We start from the raw sequence: 19262 nt of genomic DNA, 5'->3' as shown, positions 1-19262 counted from the left end.
AGAGAGGCCTATCCTGGGATGGAGAAGGCTGTGGTGGGTGGGGGGGGCACTCCCTGGGGAATCCTCCAAAAGCGCTCTTCCTTGCAAGCCCTGAGCTCACCTCGCTGTGTGGTCCCAGGTGCCCCCTTGACCGCTCCGGACCTTGGGCTGCGGTGGCCGCCTAGGCGGTCAGGGGCTGCAGCCAGCACCCCCTCCCGCCGAAATGCCTCCATATGTGCCCAGAGCTTGGGGTTGGCTCCTGCACAGCCAGTAACAGTGGTGGCACGGCGGCCAGGTTTCGTAATAAACCGGTCTCTTAATTGCTACAGGGTAGGAGGAGGAGAAAAAAAAAGAGGCATAGATTTGTTGGAGTCGGTGGCGGCGCCTGCTGCGGAGAGAAGGGGTACTGTTTTTGCACGGGAGCCTGGAGCTGCTAACAGGGGCTTAAGTAACACTTCCTGGTGAGGTGGCGGGGGTTGTGGGGGGTGAAGCGTGTCCCCGGGGAGGGGGCAGGGGTCCTAGTTGTTCTCAGAAGCCGAAAACATACAAGCAACCAGAGGCTTTAGAAATTTATTACAAGGCCCTCATAGTAGAAATAAAAATATAGATATCTATGCTTCCCATCTCGCTTTCAGTGGTTCGAATAACAAGTGCAAGTAACAAAATAGATTGTCTCTATAATTCGCAAACTGGGAGTTCATGGGTACAGAGCAACTTCAGCCCCAGCTCCCAAGTCCCAAAGTGTGGTCTTGTCGAGGGTGCAGACAAGGACCAACCAAGTTCAACCAAGTCTCTCGTCTGCAGACGCCAGCTCCAGTCTCAAGGAGGGTGGGGGTTGCAGTCAGTCTCACTCCACCCCCGAGTGGACAGTCTGGACCCTCCGTGATGGGGAAGGCGGCAGCGTGCCCCGCCACTCCGGCTTCTGCTCCATCCCAAGGCCTGAGCTTCGGGGGTCCTGTCTCCTGCTGGCCTGGGTCCCCCCTTCTCCATCGGATCGGCGGCCGCCAGCTCCTGGATCTCCGCCCTGGGGGCGGCCGCTCACTCCCCTTCTCCTCCTCCTCCTCTTCAGTCTCCAACGACTCTGCCCCCGATGGTCTCGTGGGTTGGGTTGTTTTGGGGGGATTGTGCTGGGGGGGAGGGGGGTTCAAATATTTATTGTATTTTTTGTTTTTGGCAGCAACTCAACAGATTCTGCTGCTGGGAAGGGCCTCAGCGTTCCTGAAGAGAGATGTAGGGGACCCACTGGTTGTTGCCCCGGCTTTCTTCGCAGTAGCTGGCTACCTCCACCAAGCCGTGGCTCTTCCAGGCGTCCGTGTGAGGGTTCTGTAGGAGGGAAAAGAAGGGGTTTAGTGGAGCCTCCCTCTCCCGGGGCCCCTGTGTGGGGAAAACAGTCAGGCTCAAAATAGCTCCCTGGGTGAGGAGGCCCCAGCCCGGCTGCCCACGGGACATGCCAAACGTGGCTGAGCGCTGAGCTGTGCAGGACCAGTCAGCCCGACTTTGTTGACAAACACCGGCCCAGGTGCCCGGGCGTGGCGGGGCAGGGCAGAGGCCCGACTCACCGTGACCAGGAGACAATGCAGGTCTCGGGCCTCGGTGGTGCCCTGGGTCTCGGCCGGCTCTCCCAGGAGCTGCGCCAGGCGCTGCATGCCCGACACCCGCACGATGTTGATGTCGTTGTCACAGCAGAAGGACTGGATGAGCGTGAAGTGGATTTGCAGGGCGATGTCATCCTCCTCCTCCTCGTCAATGGCCAAGAGGCAGAGGACCACGCTGTCTGGGTCCCTGAGGGGGCCAAAGGGTAGGGATGGGTCAGCCGGGGACAGGGGAGAGGCCACCGTGCAGGGGGAGTTTGCAAAAAAGGAGCGTGCAAGAGCAAAAGAGAAACTGCAAGGGTGCAGGGGATTGCCTCTGCAAGCTGGTGACGGTGGGGGGAGGGGAGGGCACACGGTTCAAAGTATGGAGTGGGGGGAGACAGGCCCACGGCGGGAGGGGCGTTTGCAGACGATACATCAGAATACGGCAGCCCCCGATCCACAAAACAGCAGAGAAGCTCTGCATCCACAGCGGGGGGCACTTGGGGAAGTCCCAGCTCCATGCAAGACAAGCGTGCGGAAAGCGTCCAGAGCGGAGGGGAGGTCCCGTCCCACCCGCGCCCAGCCCGGGAAGGGGGTCTGACTCACACATTCATCAACTTGGCCGACTCGTACACCCCCACTGTGAGGCGATCCTGGCGCTGAGCGGCCACCAAAAGCTCCTCCACCGCGGCGGTCACCGTCTGCATCCTGAGACCAGGAGAGAGGGATCAGTGACGGGCGGACCACCGGGTGCTACGTTCCGCTCCCGGCCCGGCCCAACCCGACCCATCCCGTCCCGGCCGACCTCAGGCGGCGGCAGCCCCGGCTACTTACTTCTGCGCCGCGTTGTCGCACGCCACGAGCTCTTCCAGCGTCATGTTGCAATTATAATCCACAGTGGATGCGGCTCCACGGCAGTCCCCAGGGAGAAATTGCAAAATCCGAGCCAGAGAGCCCAAAACCTTCCCACAGAGCTAGAGCGCTCGTCCAAGACCTTCGGGAAGCAGCGAAATTCTTCCAGAAAAGGTGGAAAAATATATTGCAAAGTCCTTGGCGAGGATAATCCAGGAAGTTGCAGAAACCAACGGTAGTCCGACGCTTCGGCGATCTGAGCCGGGAGCCTCCGGCACCGACTTTTATAGACTTGAACACTGGGGCGTGGCCTCAGTGGAGTCATTCGCCCCTCCTATTGGTGGAAAGACAAGGGCGAGTGCAGCCAGCTCTGCGGTTGGCCGACGGAGGGGAGGGGGAGGAGCGGCGTGCGGGGGCGCCCCACGTGGGGGCGAGAACCGGGAGGAGGGCGCGCGGGGGCCGGGTAGGTGACCGCGAATGCCAGAAAAGAAAAAAAAGCAGAAGTTTTTTTATCCTGATTTCCCGGCAGCCGAGCCGCGGTTCGGGGCGCGCGCGGGATTTCCAGCGCGCGAGGCGGCCCGGACTTTCGGGGGGGCCTGGAATCCCCTCCCGATCCGCGGAGAGTCCCGGACCGCGCCTTTCCCAAGTTCTGCTGGGGGTGGAGGGGCTGCACCGGGAAGGGGCCCCGTTTGCAGCGTGATCTCGCCCAGGTGGTGGTGAGGGCCGGAGTCTCTCCTGGCTGCGACGACCCCAGCCCCTGGGTGATTTCGCTTCTCCCGGCCTCTCTGTTCCCGTCTGAGTAATGGGTCTGCAGCGCCCGCCTCGCTGGTTTGCAGAGCATGGCATAAAATACGGCTGACAGTAAGAGCCCAATACACAGCTGTCACCTGGTGGTCGCGGGAGGCCTCCTCGAGGGCCCCGAAAGTGGGAGGTTGCAAAGCCCGGGGAGCTCTGGAGAAGAAAGCGGGCGCCCCCTCGCCGACCCCGCGAGTTTCAGGGTGGGGTGCGCGTGGGAGGTGCAGGTGGCGCGGCCCCGCCCCCGCCGGCTGCCTGGCGTTCCAGAAAGCCATTGTTGAGGGGAATGGTGCAGGCTCCGGCTGCACGCCGCCACCCAGGGCCCACGTGCAAGGATGACGGCCACTTTTATTTCTCACTCCGGGGTGGGCGCTGACCTGCATTGAGTGCGTGGTGCGGACCTGGCACCCCCCACCCCTCCGGATTCATGGATGATTTAATCCAAGACCTGGGAAGCAGGGGGGATGCTTATGTGCATTATGCAAAAGGGGAAACTGAGGCTTGGTGAGGCCACAGGCTAGTTCGTGTTGGAGCCACGCGTGTGCGCCAGGCACGGCCGCCTGCAGGACTCCGCCGCCCCGGGAAGACTGTTCAGGAGCGAGGCTGGCAGGCCCCGCATGACAACGTCTCCCACGGTAGACTGGGGGCTCCCGGGTGACTCACATCTAAGTCCCCTCCCCCGCCAGCCTGGGGTCTGGCCTCCGCCCGGCGGCTCACTTTCCCCAGTTGCCCGGCTCCCGGCCAGCGGGTCCGGCTGACGCATCCCACCTCCTCCGCGCCGCCCACCGCTGGGGCACGAAATGTCCCGGGGCTGCGAGGCGCGGTGGCGCCATCTGGTGGCCGCGCTGAGTTTCTGCGCCCTCAGCGCCGGAAGAGAGGGACGGACGGGCGGGGCACTGGGCTGGAGGCGGGGGATAAGGGGACCGTGGCGGTTGCAACGTTTTATGTAACTTTATGCAATGTTTTACGCATGCAACATACATATTTATATTTTATAATTTCAATTTAAAAGTTAAATCGGCCGGGCGCGGTGGCTTACGCCTGTAATCCCAGCACTTTGGGAGTCCGAGGCGGGCGGATCAACTGAGGTCAGGAGTTCGAGACCAACCTGACCAACATGGCCAACATGAGCTGAAGATAAGGAAGATCAGGGAGGTGGGTGGGATAAGTGCAAAGTCAGATTCTGTCTTTATTTACAATTTTGATATTTTGTTCCTCATGGATACTTGGGCATTGATTTTGATTTTTAAAAAGTATTGCAGGCTGGGTAATCCCAGCACATTAGGAGGCTGAGGCGGGCAGATCGTGAGGTCAGTTCGAGACCAGCCTGACCAACATGGTGAAACCCCGTCTCTACTAAAAACACAAAAATTAGCTGGGCGTGGTGGCACGCGCCTGTAATCCCAGCTACTCAGGAGGCTCAGGCAGGAGTATCACTTGAACCCAGGAGGTGGAGGTTGCAGTGAGCCGAGATCATGCCACTGCACATGGCATGGTGACAGAGAGAGACTCCATTCTCCCCAAAACAAACAAACAAACAAACAAAAAGGCTGGGCACGGTAGCTCACTCCTGTAATCCCAGCACTTTGGGAGTCTGAGGCAGGAGGATCACCTGAAGCCGGGAATTCAAGACCAGCCTGACCAACCTGGAGAAACCCCATCTCTACTAAAAATACAAAATCATTCGGGCTTGGTGGCACATGCCTGTAATCCCAGCTACTCTGGGGGCTGAGGCGGGAGAGTTGCTTGAACTTGGGAGGCAGAGGTTGCAGTAAGCCGAGATTGCAGTGAGCCGAGATCGTGCCAGTGCACTCCAGCCTGAGTGACAGAGTGAGACTCTGTCTTTAAAAAAAAAAAAAAGAAAGAAAGAAAGAAAGAATGGGGTGTGTTGTGTGCACCCAGCTACTCCGGAGGCTGAGACAGCAGGATCACTTGAGCCCAGGGGTTCCTGGCTGCAGTGAGCCGGGATTGCACAATTGCATTCCAGCCTGGGCAACAGAGTGAGACCCCGTCTCAAATAAATAAATAAAATAAGGGCTGGGCACGGTGGCTCATGCCTGTAATCCCAGCACTTTGGGAGGTTGAGGCAGGTGGATCATCTGGGGTCAGGAGTTCAAAACCAACCTGGCCAACATGGTGAAACCCCATCTCTACAAAAAATACAAAAATTACCTGGGCATGGTGGCACATGCCTATAATCCCAGCTACTCGGGAGGCTGAGGCAGGAGAATCGCTTGAACCCCGGAGGTGGAGGTTGCAGTGAGCCGAAATTGCACCACTGCATTCCAGCCTGGGAGACAGAGCGAGACACTGTGTCAAAAATAAAGCAAATAAAATAAATAAAATAAGGCAAGCAAAGCAGGGCCTCAGAGAATATGTGTCCAAGTCCTTCTTCCGTGTGTCCCCCGTGCCAGCCATAACAACCTCCTCTGCGAGACGCCCAGCCTTTGTCAGCTGTTTCCTCCGCCTGGGATGCTGTCTTCCTCTGGTCTTCAGCAGGAAAACCCTACTCCTCTGTCAACACTGACTTGGCCTTGTTTTCTCCCAGACTGACTGCCTGGACCCCCATGGTCCTCCACCCTCCAGGCTTCTCTTTCTATACCCCAAGGCCTCCTGTGCCTCCTTTTTCCAGCCCTGGCTCCAGGCATCTTAGAATATCTGGAGTATCTTGGAATATCTTCAAGAGACTCTGAGCTCTGTGCCTTTGAGCTCAGAAAATGAGCTCCAGCCGGGCCAGGCATGGTGGCTCATGCCTGTAATCCCAGCATGTTGGGAGGCCGAGGCGGGTGGATCGCCCGAGGTCAGGAGTTCAAGACCAGCCTGGCCAACATGGTGAAACTCCATCTCTACTAAAAATATAAAAATTAGCCAGGCATGGTGGCGCATGCCTGTAGTCCCAGCTACTCAGGAGGCTGAGGCAGGAGAATGGTGTGAACCCGGGAGGTGGAGCTTGCAGTGAACCGAGATCACGCTACTGCACTCCAGCCTGGGCGACAGAGCGAGACTCCATCTCAAAAAAATAAGTAAATAAAAATAAAAAATAAAAAAAACGTACTGCAGGCTGAGCACGGTGTGGGGGGGGCGGGCTTTGAAGTGATTAGGGTTGGATGAGCTCATGAGAGTGAGGTCTGCTAATGAGATTAGTTTCTTTCTCTTTTTCTTTTTTGAGACAAGGTCTCCCTGTACTGCCCAGGCTGGAGTGCAGTGGTGTGATCACGACTTACTGCAGCCTCTGTCTCTAAGGGTAGCCTCATGCCTGTAATCTCAGCACCTTGGGGGGCCAAGTGGGGAGGATCGCTTGAGCTCAGGGGTTCGAGACCAGCCTGGGCAACCTGGCAAGACTCCCATCTCTACAAATAATTTTTTTTTTTGAGACGGAGTCTCGCTCTGTCACCCAGGCTGGAGTGCAGTGGCGCGATCTCGGCTCACTGCAAGCTCCGCCTCCCGGGTTCCCGCCATTCTCCTGCCTCAGCCTCCCGAGTAGCTGGGATTACACTGCGCCCGGCTAATTTTTAGTAGAGATGGGGTTTCACATCTTGGCCAGGCTGGTCTCGTACTCCTGACCTCATGATCCACCCGCCTCGAGTTCCCAAAGTGCTGGGATTACAGGTGTGAGCTACCGCACGCAGCCACAAATAATTTTTTAAAAATTAGCCAGGTGTGATGGGCACACCTGTAGTCCCAGCTACTCGGGAGGCTAAAGCAGGAGGATCACTTGAGCCCAGGAGTTTGAGGCTGCAGTGAGCTATGATCGCACCACTGCACTCCAGCCTGGGCGACAAAACAAGGCCCTGTCTCAAAAAGAAAAAAAAAGTGGGGGCGGGCTGGGTGCAGTGGCTCATGCCTGTGATCCCACCACTTTGGGAGGCCAAGGAGGGCAGATCACTTGAGGTCAAGAGTTCGAGACTAGCCCGGACAACATGGCGAAACCCCGTCTCTACTAAAAATACAAAAAGTTGGCCAGGCGTGGTGGCGGATGCCTGGAATCCCAGCTACTCAGGAGGCCGAGTCAGGAGACTCACTTGAGCCTGGGAGGTAGAGATTGCAGTGAGCCGAGATCATGCCACTGCACCCCACCTGGACAACAGAGCAGGACTCTGTCTCAAAAAAAAAAAAAAACGGTAAAAAGTCAGGTTCAAGGGGCTCTGGGGGCAGAGGTCCCAGGCAGCAGGCACAGTGTTTGAAAAGGCCCTGATGCAGGACCTCACCTGTTGCATTTGAGGGATCCCAAGGAGGCCCTGGGGGTGGAACAGAGTGAGCAAGAGGGAGAGCCGGGAAGATGAGCTCACAGAGACGGGCTTTGGGGGCTGCGGGGAGGGGTCTGCGTGTCATTCCGGATGTAGCCAGGAAGTGATTGGCAGCGGCTGGGCTCTGACATCATGTTTTTCTGCAAAGATGAACAAGACGAGCAAGACATGACTCCTGTCCCCAAGGAGAGGTTTCGGGATGGAGCTGAGTCATCATTTGAACTTGCAGACATTTGTAAGACAGGCCTGGGGTGGGAGGAGGTGGGATCACCACGCCAGGTGGCAGCGGAGGCTACGGCGAAGGCTGAGGCACATTTGGGAAATTCTGAGGACAGTGGCAGGGGAGGGGCAGGGAAACTGTGCACAGCAAGAGGCTGGCAGGTCTGGGACTGTGCCTCGCAGAGAAAGGGAGAAGGAGAGGCTCTGTCTGAGGTCACGTTTGCCTGGTTCAAATCCCACCTGCAGCCGTCATCAGCTGTGTGTCCTTGGGTTGGTGGCTTAGCCTCCCTGAAACTCCCTCTTTTCATGGGAAAAGTCAGGTTGTGGAAATGTTTACCCAAAACAAGGACCTAGAATGGGCTTGGCATAGAAAGTGCTCCGTACACCTCCCCTACTGTAGTGACCTCGAAAGTCACTTGAATTCCGGATGTGGTGACTCACACCTGTAATCCCAACACTTTGGGAGGCCAAGGCGAATGGATCACTTGAGGTCAGGAGTTCGAGACCAGCCTGGCCCACATGATGAAACCCCCTCTCTCCTAAAAATGCAAAAATTAGCTGGGTGTGGCGGAAGGCGCCTGTAATCCCAGCTACTCCAGGAGGCTGAGGCACGAGAATCGCTTGAACCCAGGAGACGGAGCTTGCAGTGAGCTGAGATCGCACCACTGCACTCCAGCCTGGGAGATAGAGTGAGACGGACTCTGTCTCAAAAAAAAACAGAACGGTATATCCATCAGGCAGGACATTCCTGGGGCCTAAGAGTCACCTCCCAGTGGCTGAAACAAAAGCCAGATCTCTCTCTGGTCGAGGCAAAATTTCTTGCTACACAATGGACAGGAATCATTCGCCTTGCACTGAGTATTTTACAACTTACACACTTGCTCACAGACATCGGAACAGCTGGAACCCCTGGCAGCAGGCATTGCAGACAATGCTAGCATGGTGGGCAGCTTCAGGCCTGGCTCCAGTGATCCCCCAGGGTGGTTAATTTTTTTTTTTTCTTCTTAGAGATGGGCTTCGCTCTATTGCCCAGGCTTGAATGCAGTGACATCGCAGCTCGCTGCAGCCTTGAACTCCTGACTTAAGAGATCTTCCCATCTCAGCCTCCCAAATAGCTGGGATTGCAGGCACGGGCCACCACGCCCCGCTATGCAGGGGTTCTTCCTGCCCACTGCATAAAGAAAGACCACGTGACTGGGTGCAGGGGCTCACGCCTGTAATCCCAGCACTTTGGGAGGCCGAGGTGGGCAGATCACCTGAGGTCGGGAGTTCGAGACCGGCCTGGCCAACATAGGGAGACCCCCAGTCTAACAAAGTATTTTACTTAAAAAAAAAAAAAAAAAAATAGAGGCTGGGCGCGGTGGCTCACGCCTGTAATCCCAGCACTTTGGGAGGCCGAGGTGGGCAGGTCACCTGAGGTCGGGAGTTCGAGACCAGCCTGGCCAACATGGAGAAACCCCGTCTCTACTAAAAATACAAAATTAGCCGAGCATGGTGGTGGCGGGCGCCTGTAATCCCAGCTACTCGGGAGGCTGAGGCAGGAGAATCGCTTGAACCCGGGAGGCGGAGATTGCAGTGAGCTGAGATTGAGCCACTGCATTCCAGCCTGGGTGACAGGGCGAGACTCTGTCTCAAAAAAAAAAAAAAAAAAAGAAAAGAAAAGAAAGGAAACAACGAAAGAGAAAGAGACCACAGCATTGTAGTAGAGAAAGAGTTTAATAGACATGAGGCTGGCCACACCACGTGGGAGATGGAATTCATAAATCAACTTGTTCAACCCTCATAGGTTAGAGGTTTTTCTTTATTGCAACGAGTCTCGCTCTGTCACCAAGGCTGGGGTGCAGTGGCGCCACCTCAGCTCACTGCAACCTCTGCCTCCTGGGTTCAAGCAATTCGCAACCTCTGCCTCCTGGGTTCGGGAGGTTCTCCCGCTTCAGCCTTCTGAATAGCTGGGATTACAGGTGCACGCCACCACATCCAGCTAATTTTTTTTTTTTTTTTTTTTTTGGTAGAGATGGAGTTTCACCATGTTGGCCAGGCTGGTCTCGAACTCCTAACCTCAGGTGATCCGTTCACCTCAGCCTTCCAAAGTGCTGAGATTCCAGGCGTGAGCCTCCGCGCCCAGCCTAGGTTAGGGGTTTTTCAAGGGCAGTTTTGTGGGAAGGGGTGGGAGTGGGCCAGGTAAACAGGTGCTTGCTGCTGGTTGGTTGGGGGCAGAGATGGACTCACAGCAGGTTGCAGGGGTCCTCCTGCCGGCCAAATCGCTTCTGGGTGGAACCTCAGGAGCAGGGTTGTCAGTCCAGGTGGAGCCACGGGTGTCAGACATGCAAAACACATGGAAAGACATCTCAAAAGGCCAAACTACAATAATGGTCTTATTTGCAGGAGTAATTGGGGGAACCACATCTCTTTTTTTTGTTTTTTGTTTGTTTGTTTGTTTGTTTTCATGCTGAGATTTGCTTTGTCGCCCAGGCTGGAGTGCAGTGGTGAGATCTCGGCTCACTGCAACCTCTGCCTCCCAGGTTCAAACAATTCTCCTTCCTCAGCCTCCCAAGTATTTGGGACTACAGGCATGGGCTACCAAGCCTGGTTAATTTTTGTATTTTTAGTACAGATGGGGTTGCACCATGTTGGCCAGGCTGGTCTTGAACTCCTGGCCTCAAGTGATCCACCCACCTTGGCCTCCCAAAGTGCTGGGATTACAGGCGTGAGCCGCCGTGCCTGGCCTGGAAGCTGCATATCTTATAACCTCCAGAATAACGTTTGCACCTTAACAGATGTCCTACCCTCATCCCCTCAACCTGAAGGCCTCAGGTTAGCTTGACAAAAGCTGTTGGGTTTTGTGCAAGGTCTACTATCACTTAAACTGTAGCCTAAATGTCTTCCAAAGTTAGCTTGGCCCAATAGCCCAGGAATAATTAAGGCAAGATGGGGGTTGGTTAGTTTAGCCTACTGTTATAATTTTCTCGGCCGGACATGGTGGCTCACACCTGCAATTCCAGCACTTTGGGAGGCCAAGGCGGGCGGATCACGAGGTCATGAGATCGAGACCATCCTGGCCAACATGGTGAAACCCTGTCTCTACTAAAAATACAAAAATTAGCCGGGCGTGATGGCGCATGCCTGTAATCCCAGCTACTTGGGAGGCTAAGGTGGGAGGATCATTTGAGCCCAGGAGGCAGAGGTTGCAGTGAGCCGAGATCATGCCACTGCTCTCCAGCCTGGGCAACAGAGCGAAGCTCCATCTCAAAAAAAATAAAAATAAAAAGGAACATCGGCTCTCTTGGGTCTCCAGCTTGCAGACTTCAGATGTTGTGACTTGTCAGCCCCCGTGCATCAATACCTTATAATAAATCTCTTGGCCGAGTGTGGTGGCTCACGCCTGTAATCCCAGCACTTTGGGAGGCCAAGGCAGGCGGATCACCTGAAGTCGGGAGTTCAAGACCAGCCTAATCAACATGGAGAAACCCCATCTCTACTAGAAATACAAAATTAGCCAGGTGTGGTGGCACATGCCTGTAATCCCAGCTACTCGGGAGGCTGAGGCAGGAGAATCGCTTGAACCTGGGAGGCAGAGGAGATTGTGGTGAGCCGAGATTGCGTCATTGCACTCCAGCCTGGGCAACAAGAGCAAAACCCTGTCTCAAACAAACAAACAAAAATCTCTTATTCTCTCTCCCCTCCTGCTGGTTCTGTTTCTCTGGAGAATCCTGACTAATTCACCCCCAGCTCCTCCTGATGAATGGAGGCAGGCCCTGGACAGCAGTGGGCCAGGATTCGAGGCTCTTGGTCTAGCGGTCTGCAAGGAACAGAATCCTTCTGACCACGTGTGAGTGAGTCTAGAAGTGGACTCTGCCCCAGAGACACCTTGGTTGCCACCTTTCAGAGCCCTGAGACAGAGGATGCCAAAGTTAAGCCACATCTGGATTCCTGACCCACAGAAACTGTGAGATAAGAAAAGTGAATATAAGCTGGGCACGGTGGCTCATGCCGGTAATTCCAGCACTCTGGGAGGCCAAGGCAGGCAGATGACTTGAGCCAAGGAGTTTGAGACCAGCCTGGGCAATATAGCGAGACCCTGTCTCGCCCTTTTCTAAGAGGCCTACCTCTACCCCTACTCCACACATGCCCCAGCATTTACCCCACTTTCTTCCTCATGCTCACCATCCTCTAGCATGCCATACAATTCATTTATTTATTTATTTATTTATTTATTTATTTATTTATTTATTTTTGAGACAGAGTCTCACTCCATCACCCAGGCTGGAGTGCAGTGGCATAATCTCGGCTCGCTGCAACCTCCGCCTCCCGAGTTCAAGCAATTCTCGTGCCTCAGCCTCCTGAGTAGCTGGAATTACAAGCGCGCTCCCTCATGCCCGGCTAATTTTTGTATTTTTAATAGAGACAGGGTTTCACCGTGTTGGCTGGGCTGGTCTCAAACTCTTGGCTTCAGGTGATCTGCCCGCCTCGGCCTCCCAAAGTGTTGGGATTACAGGTGTCAGCCACCAAGCCCAGCCCTATTTATTTATTTTTGAGACAGGGTCTTACTCTTGTCACCCAGGCTGGAGGGCCACGACTCAATCTCTGCTCACTGCAGCCTCTGCCTTCTGGGCTCAAGTGATCCTCCCACCTGAGCCTCCCAAGTAGCTGGGACTGCAGGCATGAGTCACCACGCCTGGCTAATTTTTGTATATTTTGTAGAGATGGGCTTTCACTATGTCGCCCAGGCTGGTGTCAAACTCCTGGCCTCAAGCAATCCTTCTGCCTCGGCCTCTCTAAATGCTGGGATAGCAGGTGTGAGCCACTGCGCCCCGCCTAATTCACTTATTTATAATGTGTACTCGCTTCCCCTCTGTCCCCCCAGTGCCTGCCACAAAGTAGAAGCCCCGCAAATATGTGTTGATTTCACTGTTCCATTCACTCATTTAACAGGCAGCTGCCAGCCACGGCCCCAGAGCTCTGCTCGCCTCCCGGATTTATGTTGGGGTCACAAGGTTCCAACTCCAGGGTCCTGAATTCTGATCTTGGATACAAGGTTTGGCCTTCAAGTTCTGGAATCTATGTTCCAGAATCCGGCTTCCCAAGACCCAGACCCCAGAATCCAGGCTCCAGAATTCAGGCTCCCCGAGATCCAGGCTTCAGAATCCGAGCTCCCTCAGACCCAAGCTCCGAATCCGGGCTCCCTGAGATCCAGGTTCCGGAATCCGGGCTCCTGGAGATCCCGGCTCCGGAATCCGAGCTCCCTCAGATCCAGGCTCCCCGAGATCCAGGCTCCGGAATCTGAGCTCCCTCAGATCCAGGCTCCGGAATCCGGGCTCCCCGAGATCCAGGCTCCGGAATCCGAGCTCCCTCAGAACCAGGCTCCGGAATCCGGGCTCCTCCAGATCCAGGTTCCGGAATCCGGGCTCCAGGCTCGCATTCTGGGCTGGGAGCCAGCCACAGCCGTTAGGCTGAGATTTTTAAAATCTGGCGCCAAAATCCACTCCCCGGGTGGGAGTGGCGGTGCCGGGTGGAGGTCAGTGGAATGGACGGGTCGGGACTGGGGCCCTCACGGGCTGCATAGTCCCAGGGTCCGGGATTTCTCTCCCGCGGCCCCGTACCCTCTCCCCAAAAGCAGACAGCGGTTGGTCACTAACTTTCTTTTCTTTTTTTTTTTTTTTTTTTTTTTTTTCAGACGAAGGTTCGCTTTTGTAGCCCGGGCTGGAGTGCAATGGCGCGATCTCGGCTCACTGCAACCTCCGCCTCCTGGGTTCAAGCGATTCTCCTGCCTCAGCCTTCCGAGTAGCTGGGGTCACTGGCGCCTGCCACCACGCCCGGCTAATTTTTTTTTTTTTTTTAAGTGGAGACGGGGTTTCGCCATGGTGGTCAGTCTGGTCTCGAACTCCTGACCTCAGGTGATCCGCCCGCCTCGGACTCCCAAAGTTGGGATTACAGGCGTGAGCCACCGCGCCCAGCCAATTGGTCACTAATTTCTAGCTCCCGGGGGAAAGAGGGTCCCGCGTTCGGATCCCGCCTCCGCTACGCCCCTGGTGCGGATTCCCCGACCGGTCCCTAACTTTCCTGTGCCTCAGTTTCCCATAATGGAAATGGGCCCGGAGCCCCCTGGCGCGTGTCGTGCCTTGGGAGGCCCCTTGGAATGGACGGGGCAGCTTTGCGGGATGCCCCAGACCTCGGGCTCCGGGCGCAGCTGCCAGCAGCAGCCTGGGCGTGGGTGCCCCCGGGGGGACCACGGTCTCAGCTGTCACCGCCCCTCCCGTTCAGCGCCAAAATTTGAAAATTGCCCAGCGCCTCCCAAACTGCGCGCTGGGAGGGGGAAAGCCCCGGGCCCCACCCACGGGAAGCGCGGGGCTTTCTGGGACTTGGAGTCCAGTCCCTGGGGGTCCCGCGGGGATGGCTCTGGGCACCCGAAGCCCCTCCCCAGCGCCGAGACAGGAGGGCGGGGGTAGATTCGAGACCCCGGTTTGCAGAGCGCAAGACTGAGGCCCAGGCCCGCGCAGTCAGGCAGGAAACGGCGCTCCTGGCGGATGGAACAGCACAGGCAAAGGCTGGGTATGGGGGTATGTGGGGATGGAAGTGCCCAGAGGGGCAGCGCGATGGGGATGGGGGCGGGACCCCGCAGGGCCTCCAATGAGGGGCGAGTTGGGGGATTTGGTCAGCCAGTGGCCAAGGCCGGTGGTCAGTGAGAAGTTGATGCGGGTGGCGGGGGGGCGGTTTCAGATCAGTCTGAGGGTGGAGAATAGGAAAAGTGACCCGGCCGGGCGCGGTGGCTCATACCAGTAATCCCAGCACTTTGGGAGGCCGAGGCTGGCAGATCACCTGAGATCAGGAGTTCGAGACCAGCCTGGTCCAACATGGTGAAACCCCGTCTCTACTAAAAATACAAAAATTAGCCGGGCGTTGTGGCACATGCCTGTAGTCCCAGATACTCAGGAGGCTCAGGCAGGAGAATCACAAGAACCCAGGAGGCGGAGGTTGCAGTGAGCTGAGATCGTGCACTTCAGCCTGGGCCACAGAGCAAGACTCTGTCTCAAAAAAAACAAAGTGACCCGATTTCCCACCCAAACCTCAATCATCCTTCTCCCCTCTGGCCCCGCTTCCTGTAGTATTATTTATTTCCCATTGTGCTTTACCATCTGTCTTTATATTTTACATTCCTCCCTTTATGAGGAAGGAAAACAGTATCAGTTCTCTAAATACACAGTCACAGCTTAGCTCCCTCTTGCCTGGCTGGTTTATTTGTTGTTTGTTTTGAGAAAGAGTCTTGCAGCTGGGCACGGTGTCTCACGCCTGTAATCCCAGCACTTTGCAGGGCCGAGGTGGGCGGATCATTTGAGGTCAGGAGTTCAAGACCAGCCTGGCCAACATGGTGAAACCCCGTCTCTAGCAAAAATTAGCTGGGTAGTAGTGGCGCACGCCTGTAATCCCAGCTACTCGGGAGGCTGAGGCAGGAGAATCACTTGACCCTGGCAGGTGGAGGTTGTAGTAAGCCGAGATCAAGCCACTGCACTCCAATCTGGGTGACAGGGTGAGACCCTGTCCCCCCTGCAAAAACAAAAAAAAAAAAGAGAGAGAGAGAGTCTTGCGCTGTCATCCAGGCTGGAGTGAAATGGTGCAATCATAGCTCACTGCAGCCTCCACCTCCTGGGCTCAAGCGATCTCCTTGACTCGGCCTCCCAAGTAGCTGGGGATACAAATGCACACCACCATGACCAACTAATTAAAAAAAATTTTTTGTAGGGGCCGGGTGCAGTGGCTCACGCCTGTAATCCCAGCACTTTGCGAAACTGAGGTGAGCAGATCACTTGAGGTCCAGAGTTCAAGACCAGCCTGGCCAACATGATGAAACTCTACAAAAATACAAAAATTAGCCAGGCATGGTGGCGCATGCCTGTCATCCCAGCTACTCAGGAGGCTGAGGCAGGAGAATCTCTTGAACCCAGGAGGTGGAGGTTGCAGTGAGCCAAGATTGGGCCACTGCACTCCAGCCTGGGGGACAGAAAGACTCTGTCTCCAAAAAAAAAAAAAAAAAAATTGTAGAGTATTGTAGAGTTGGGTCTTGCTATGTTGCCCAGGCTGGTCTCAAACTCCTGGGCTCAAGCCATTTTCTTGTCTCAGCCTCCCAAAGTGGCTGGGATTGCAGGTGTGAGCCACCATGCCAGGCTTCCTGCCTGGGTTCTAAGGCTGGGGGTCTATCTGGTAAGAGGGGAATAATAGCGAGTGAATGTTGGCTGTTGGAGGCAGGTGGGCTCTTTCCCCTGGTGTCCTCAGTAGGCTGGAAAGAGCATTAGATTCTCAGTGTGTGATTTATTGGGGTCTCTGGCAGAGGCTGAGCCAAACCCCCAAAGTGAGATGTGTAAAAAGGAGGAGTTCCCCAGGCAGAAGGAAGACCGGGCCAGTTCTAGGTCAGGAGGAAGTTATTCTCCAATTGGGGCAATTTTGCCCCTCTGGTGACATGTGGCAATGTCTGGAGACATACTTGGTTTTCATAACTAGGGGGCTGGGGCCGGACGCGGTGGCTGACGCCTGTAATCCCAGCAACGTGGGAGGCCAAGGCGGGCAGATCATTTGAGGTCAGGAGTTCAAGACCAGCCTGGCCAACATGGCAAAACCCTGTCTCTACTAAAAATACAGAAACTTAGCCAGGCATGGTGGCATGTGCCTGTAATCCCAGCTACTCGGGAGAGTGAGGCAGGAGAATCGCTGGAACCCGGGAGGCGGAGGTTGCAATGAGCCGAGATCACGCCACTGCACTGCAGCCTGGGCCACAGAGCGAGACCCCGCCTCAAATAAAAATAAAAATAAAATAAAAAATAAGTATGAGGCTGGGATGCTCGTGGCATGGAGTGGGTGGAGACCGAGGATGCTGCTCAATACCCTGTAATGGACAGCACCTCCTGACTCCAACACCCTGCAACAGAGAGTGATCTGGCCCCAAATATCTAGTGCAGAGTTGGAGAAACACTGCTGTATAGGTTGTCTTGTTAAATTACAATTTTGGGGGTTTTTTTTGGAGACGGAGTCTTGCTCTGTCGCCCAGGCTGGAGTGCAGTGGTGTGATCTCAGCTCACTGCAACCTTTGCCTCCTGGGTTCAAGCGATTCTCGTGCCTCAGCCTCCCAAGTAGCTGGGATTACAGGCATACACCACCACGCCTGGCTAATTTTTGTACTTTTTGGAGAGACAGGTTTTTGCCATTTTGGCCAGGCTGGTCTCGAACTCCTGGCCTCAGGTGGTCTGCCCGCCTCGGCCTCCCAAAGTGCTGAGATTACAGGCATGAGCCACCGCGCCTGGCCTTGTTAAATAAAATGTATGGCAGGCCATTGTTTTAGACAATGGGGTCTCTAGTCCCCAGCAGACCAGATAAAATTGGAATGGAGTCACTAGTGCCAGGTACCACGTAGTCAAACTGAACTTTTATTTTTTTATTTTTTGAAACAGGGTCTCGCTCTGTTGCCCACACTGGAGTGCAGTGGCGCAATCACGGCTGACTGCAGACTTGAACTCCTGGATGCAAGCCATCCTCCTGCCTCAGCCTCCCGAGGAGCTGGGACTACAGGTGTGTGCCAGCACATGTGGCTAATTATTAAAAATTTTTTTGGCTGGGTGCAGTGGCTCACGCCTGTAACCGCAGCACTTTGGGAGGTCGAGGTGGGTGGATCACGAGGTCAGGAGTTCAGGACCAGCCTGGCCAAGATGGTGAAACCAGGTCTCTACTAAAAATACAAAAATTAGCTAGGCATGGTGGCGGGTGCCTGTAATCCCAGCTACTCGGGAGGCAGAGGCAGAGAATTGCTTGAACCCAGGAGGTGGAGGTTGCAGTGAGCCGAGATCATGCCATTGCACTCCAGCCTGGGTGACAAGAGCAAGACTCTGTCTCCAAAAAAAAATTTTTTTTTTATGTTGCCCAGGATGTTCTCAAACTCCTAGGCTTAAGCGATCCCCCCATCTCAGCCTCCCAAAGTGCTGAGATTACAGGTGAGAGCCACCCGTACCTGGCCTCAAACTGAACTTTAAAGGGTGCAGGTTTTCAAAAAAAAACATTCACAGCCACCAAGCCAAAGGGGACCAGTTAACCTGATAGGGAAGTACCCTCAAAATAGAGGGGGTTAAAACAGACCCTATGAAAAAAGTAACTTTGAAACAACCAATTGGTTTTTATTTCGTATTTTTATTTTTACTTTTTTTGAGACAAAGTCTCACTCTGTCACCCAGGCTGGAATGCAGTGATGTGATCAGGGCTCACTGCAACCTTGACCTCTCTTGCTCAAGCAATCCTGCCACCTTAGCCTCCCAAATACCTAGGACTACAGGCGCCCAGCTACTTTTTTTTTTTTTTTTTTTTTGAGGTGGAGTCTTACTCTGTGCCTAGGCTGGAGTGCAGTGGTGCAATCTTGGCTCCCTGCAACCTCCGCCTCCTGGGTTAAAGCAATTCTCCTGCCTCAGCTTCCCGAGTAGCTGAGACTATAGGCATGTGCCACCATGCCTGGCTAATTTTTGTATTTTTAGTAGAGATGGGATTTCGCCGTATTGGTCAGGCTGGTCTCGAACTCCTGACCTCATGATCTGCCCGGCTTGGCCTCCTAAAGTGCTGGGATTACAGGTGTGAGCCACTGCACCTGGCTAATTTTTTTATTTTTATTTTTAGAAATGGGGTCTTGCTATGTTGCCCAGGCCAGTCTCAAATTCCTGGGCTCAAGCTATCCTCCCACCTCCGCCTCCCAAAGTGCTGGCATTACAGGCGTGAGCAAACCACTGTACCCGGCCTGGCTTTTATTTTAATTCTTTTTTCCCCCCCCCTTTTTTTTTTATTATACTTTAAGTTTTAGGGTACATGTGCACATTGTGCAGGTTAGTTACATATGTATACATGTTTAATTCTTATTTCTCCTTTCTTCAGCCTTTTCTGCCTATAATGCAGAATGCCCATCCTCTACGCTCAGCTCATTGGAGTGCCTATTTAATAGATTGAATGCTATCCAATTCATGAATTGCTAATAAGAGCCAATGAGATCATTAAACTCAATTTGTTGAAATTCATACTCTTTGACAGCCTCTTCTGGACATTTTATGTCAGTGGCATTGTACACTATATGGCTTTTTTTTTTTTTTTTTTTTGAGACAGAGTTTCTAATTGTTGCCCAGGCTGGAGTGCAGTGCCGCGATCTTGGCTTACTGCAACCTCCACGTCCCAAGTTCAAGAGATTCTCCTGCCTCAGCCTCCCAAGTAGCTGAGATTACCGGCGCGCGCCTCCATAGTAGAGATGGTGTGTGTTGGGGGGGTCTCCCTATGTGGTCCAGGCTGATCTCGAAATTCTTTTCTCAAGTGATCCACCGGCCTTGGCCTCCCAAAGTGCTGGGATTACAGGCGTGAGCCACCACGCCCGGTCCTATATGGCCTTTTGTGTCTGGTTCTTTGAACACGTTTTGAGGTTCTCTAAGTGGGGAAACAGGTACTAGAAAGCAACCCAACGCTGTTTCCTCGTGGCGGAGCTGGGAGTTTGCAGCCAGGCAGTCTGTCTCTGGAGTCAGCGCCTCTGCGAAGCGGGAGCTGGACGGAGACTTCAACTTCCGGCGTGCCCCGCGCGCGCCCGGCGGCC

General features: G+C 54.7%; 1 protein-coding gene across 2 annotated transcripts; it reads right to left on the bottom strand.

The window, feature by feature from the left end:
- Positions 1-535: 535 nt before the first annotated feature.
- Positions 536-2678, bottom strand: GADD45B (growth arrest and DNA damage inducible beta). Of its 2 annotated transcripts, XM_004059703.5 has the most exons (4): positions 2388-2676; positions 2160-2261; positions 1539-1761; positions 536-1302 (listed from the first exon to the last, which is right to left on the bottom strand). In XM_004059703.5, exons 1-4 carry the CDS (start codon positions 2429-2431, stop codon positions 1189-1191), a joined length of 483 nt encoding a protein of 160 aa, XP_004059751.1. In that variant the 5' UTR covers positions 2432-2676; the 3' UTR covers positions 536-1188. The 2 variants fall into 2 exon arrangements, with proteins under 2 accessions (XP_004059751.1, XP_055227163.1); XM_055371188.2 differs by having other exon boundaries at positions 536-1761; positions 2388-2678.
- Between the last annotated feature and the right edge of the window lie 16584 nt (positions 2679-19262).

Source organism: Gorilla gorilla, chromosome 20, assembly GCF_029281585.2.
Source record: "Gorilla gorilla gorilla isolate KB3781 chromosome 20, NHGRI_mGorGor1-v2.1_pri, whole genome shotgun sequence".
Classification (NCBI taxonomy): domain Eukaryota; kingdom Metazoa; phylum Chordata; class Mammalia; order Primates; family Hominidae; genus Gorilla; species Gorilla gorilla.
The sequence above is the reverse complement of the archived record's forward strand: the minus strand, read 5'-3'. Positions and strand labels throughout refer to the sequence as shown.

Bases quoted from the DNA above. Each gene is read 5' to 3' on its own strand.
- GADD45B (XM_055371188.2), bottom strand. From the start codon at position 2,431: ATGACGCTGGAAGAGCTCGTGGCGTGCGACAACGCGGCGCAGAA. The intron at 2,262-2,387 runs GTAAGTAGCCGG...TCCTGGTCTCAG, and splicing joins TGCGACAACGCGGCGCAGAA to GATGCAGACGGTGACCGCCG. The intron at 1,762-2,159 runs GTGAGTCAGACC...TGGCCCCCTCAG, and splicing joins TCGGCCAAGTTGATGAATGT to GGACCCAGACAGCGTGGTCC.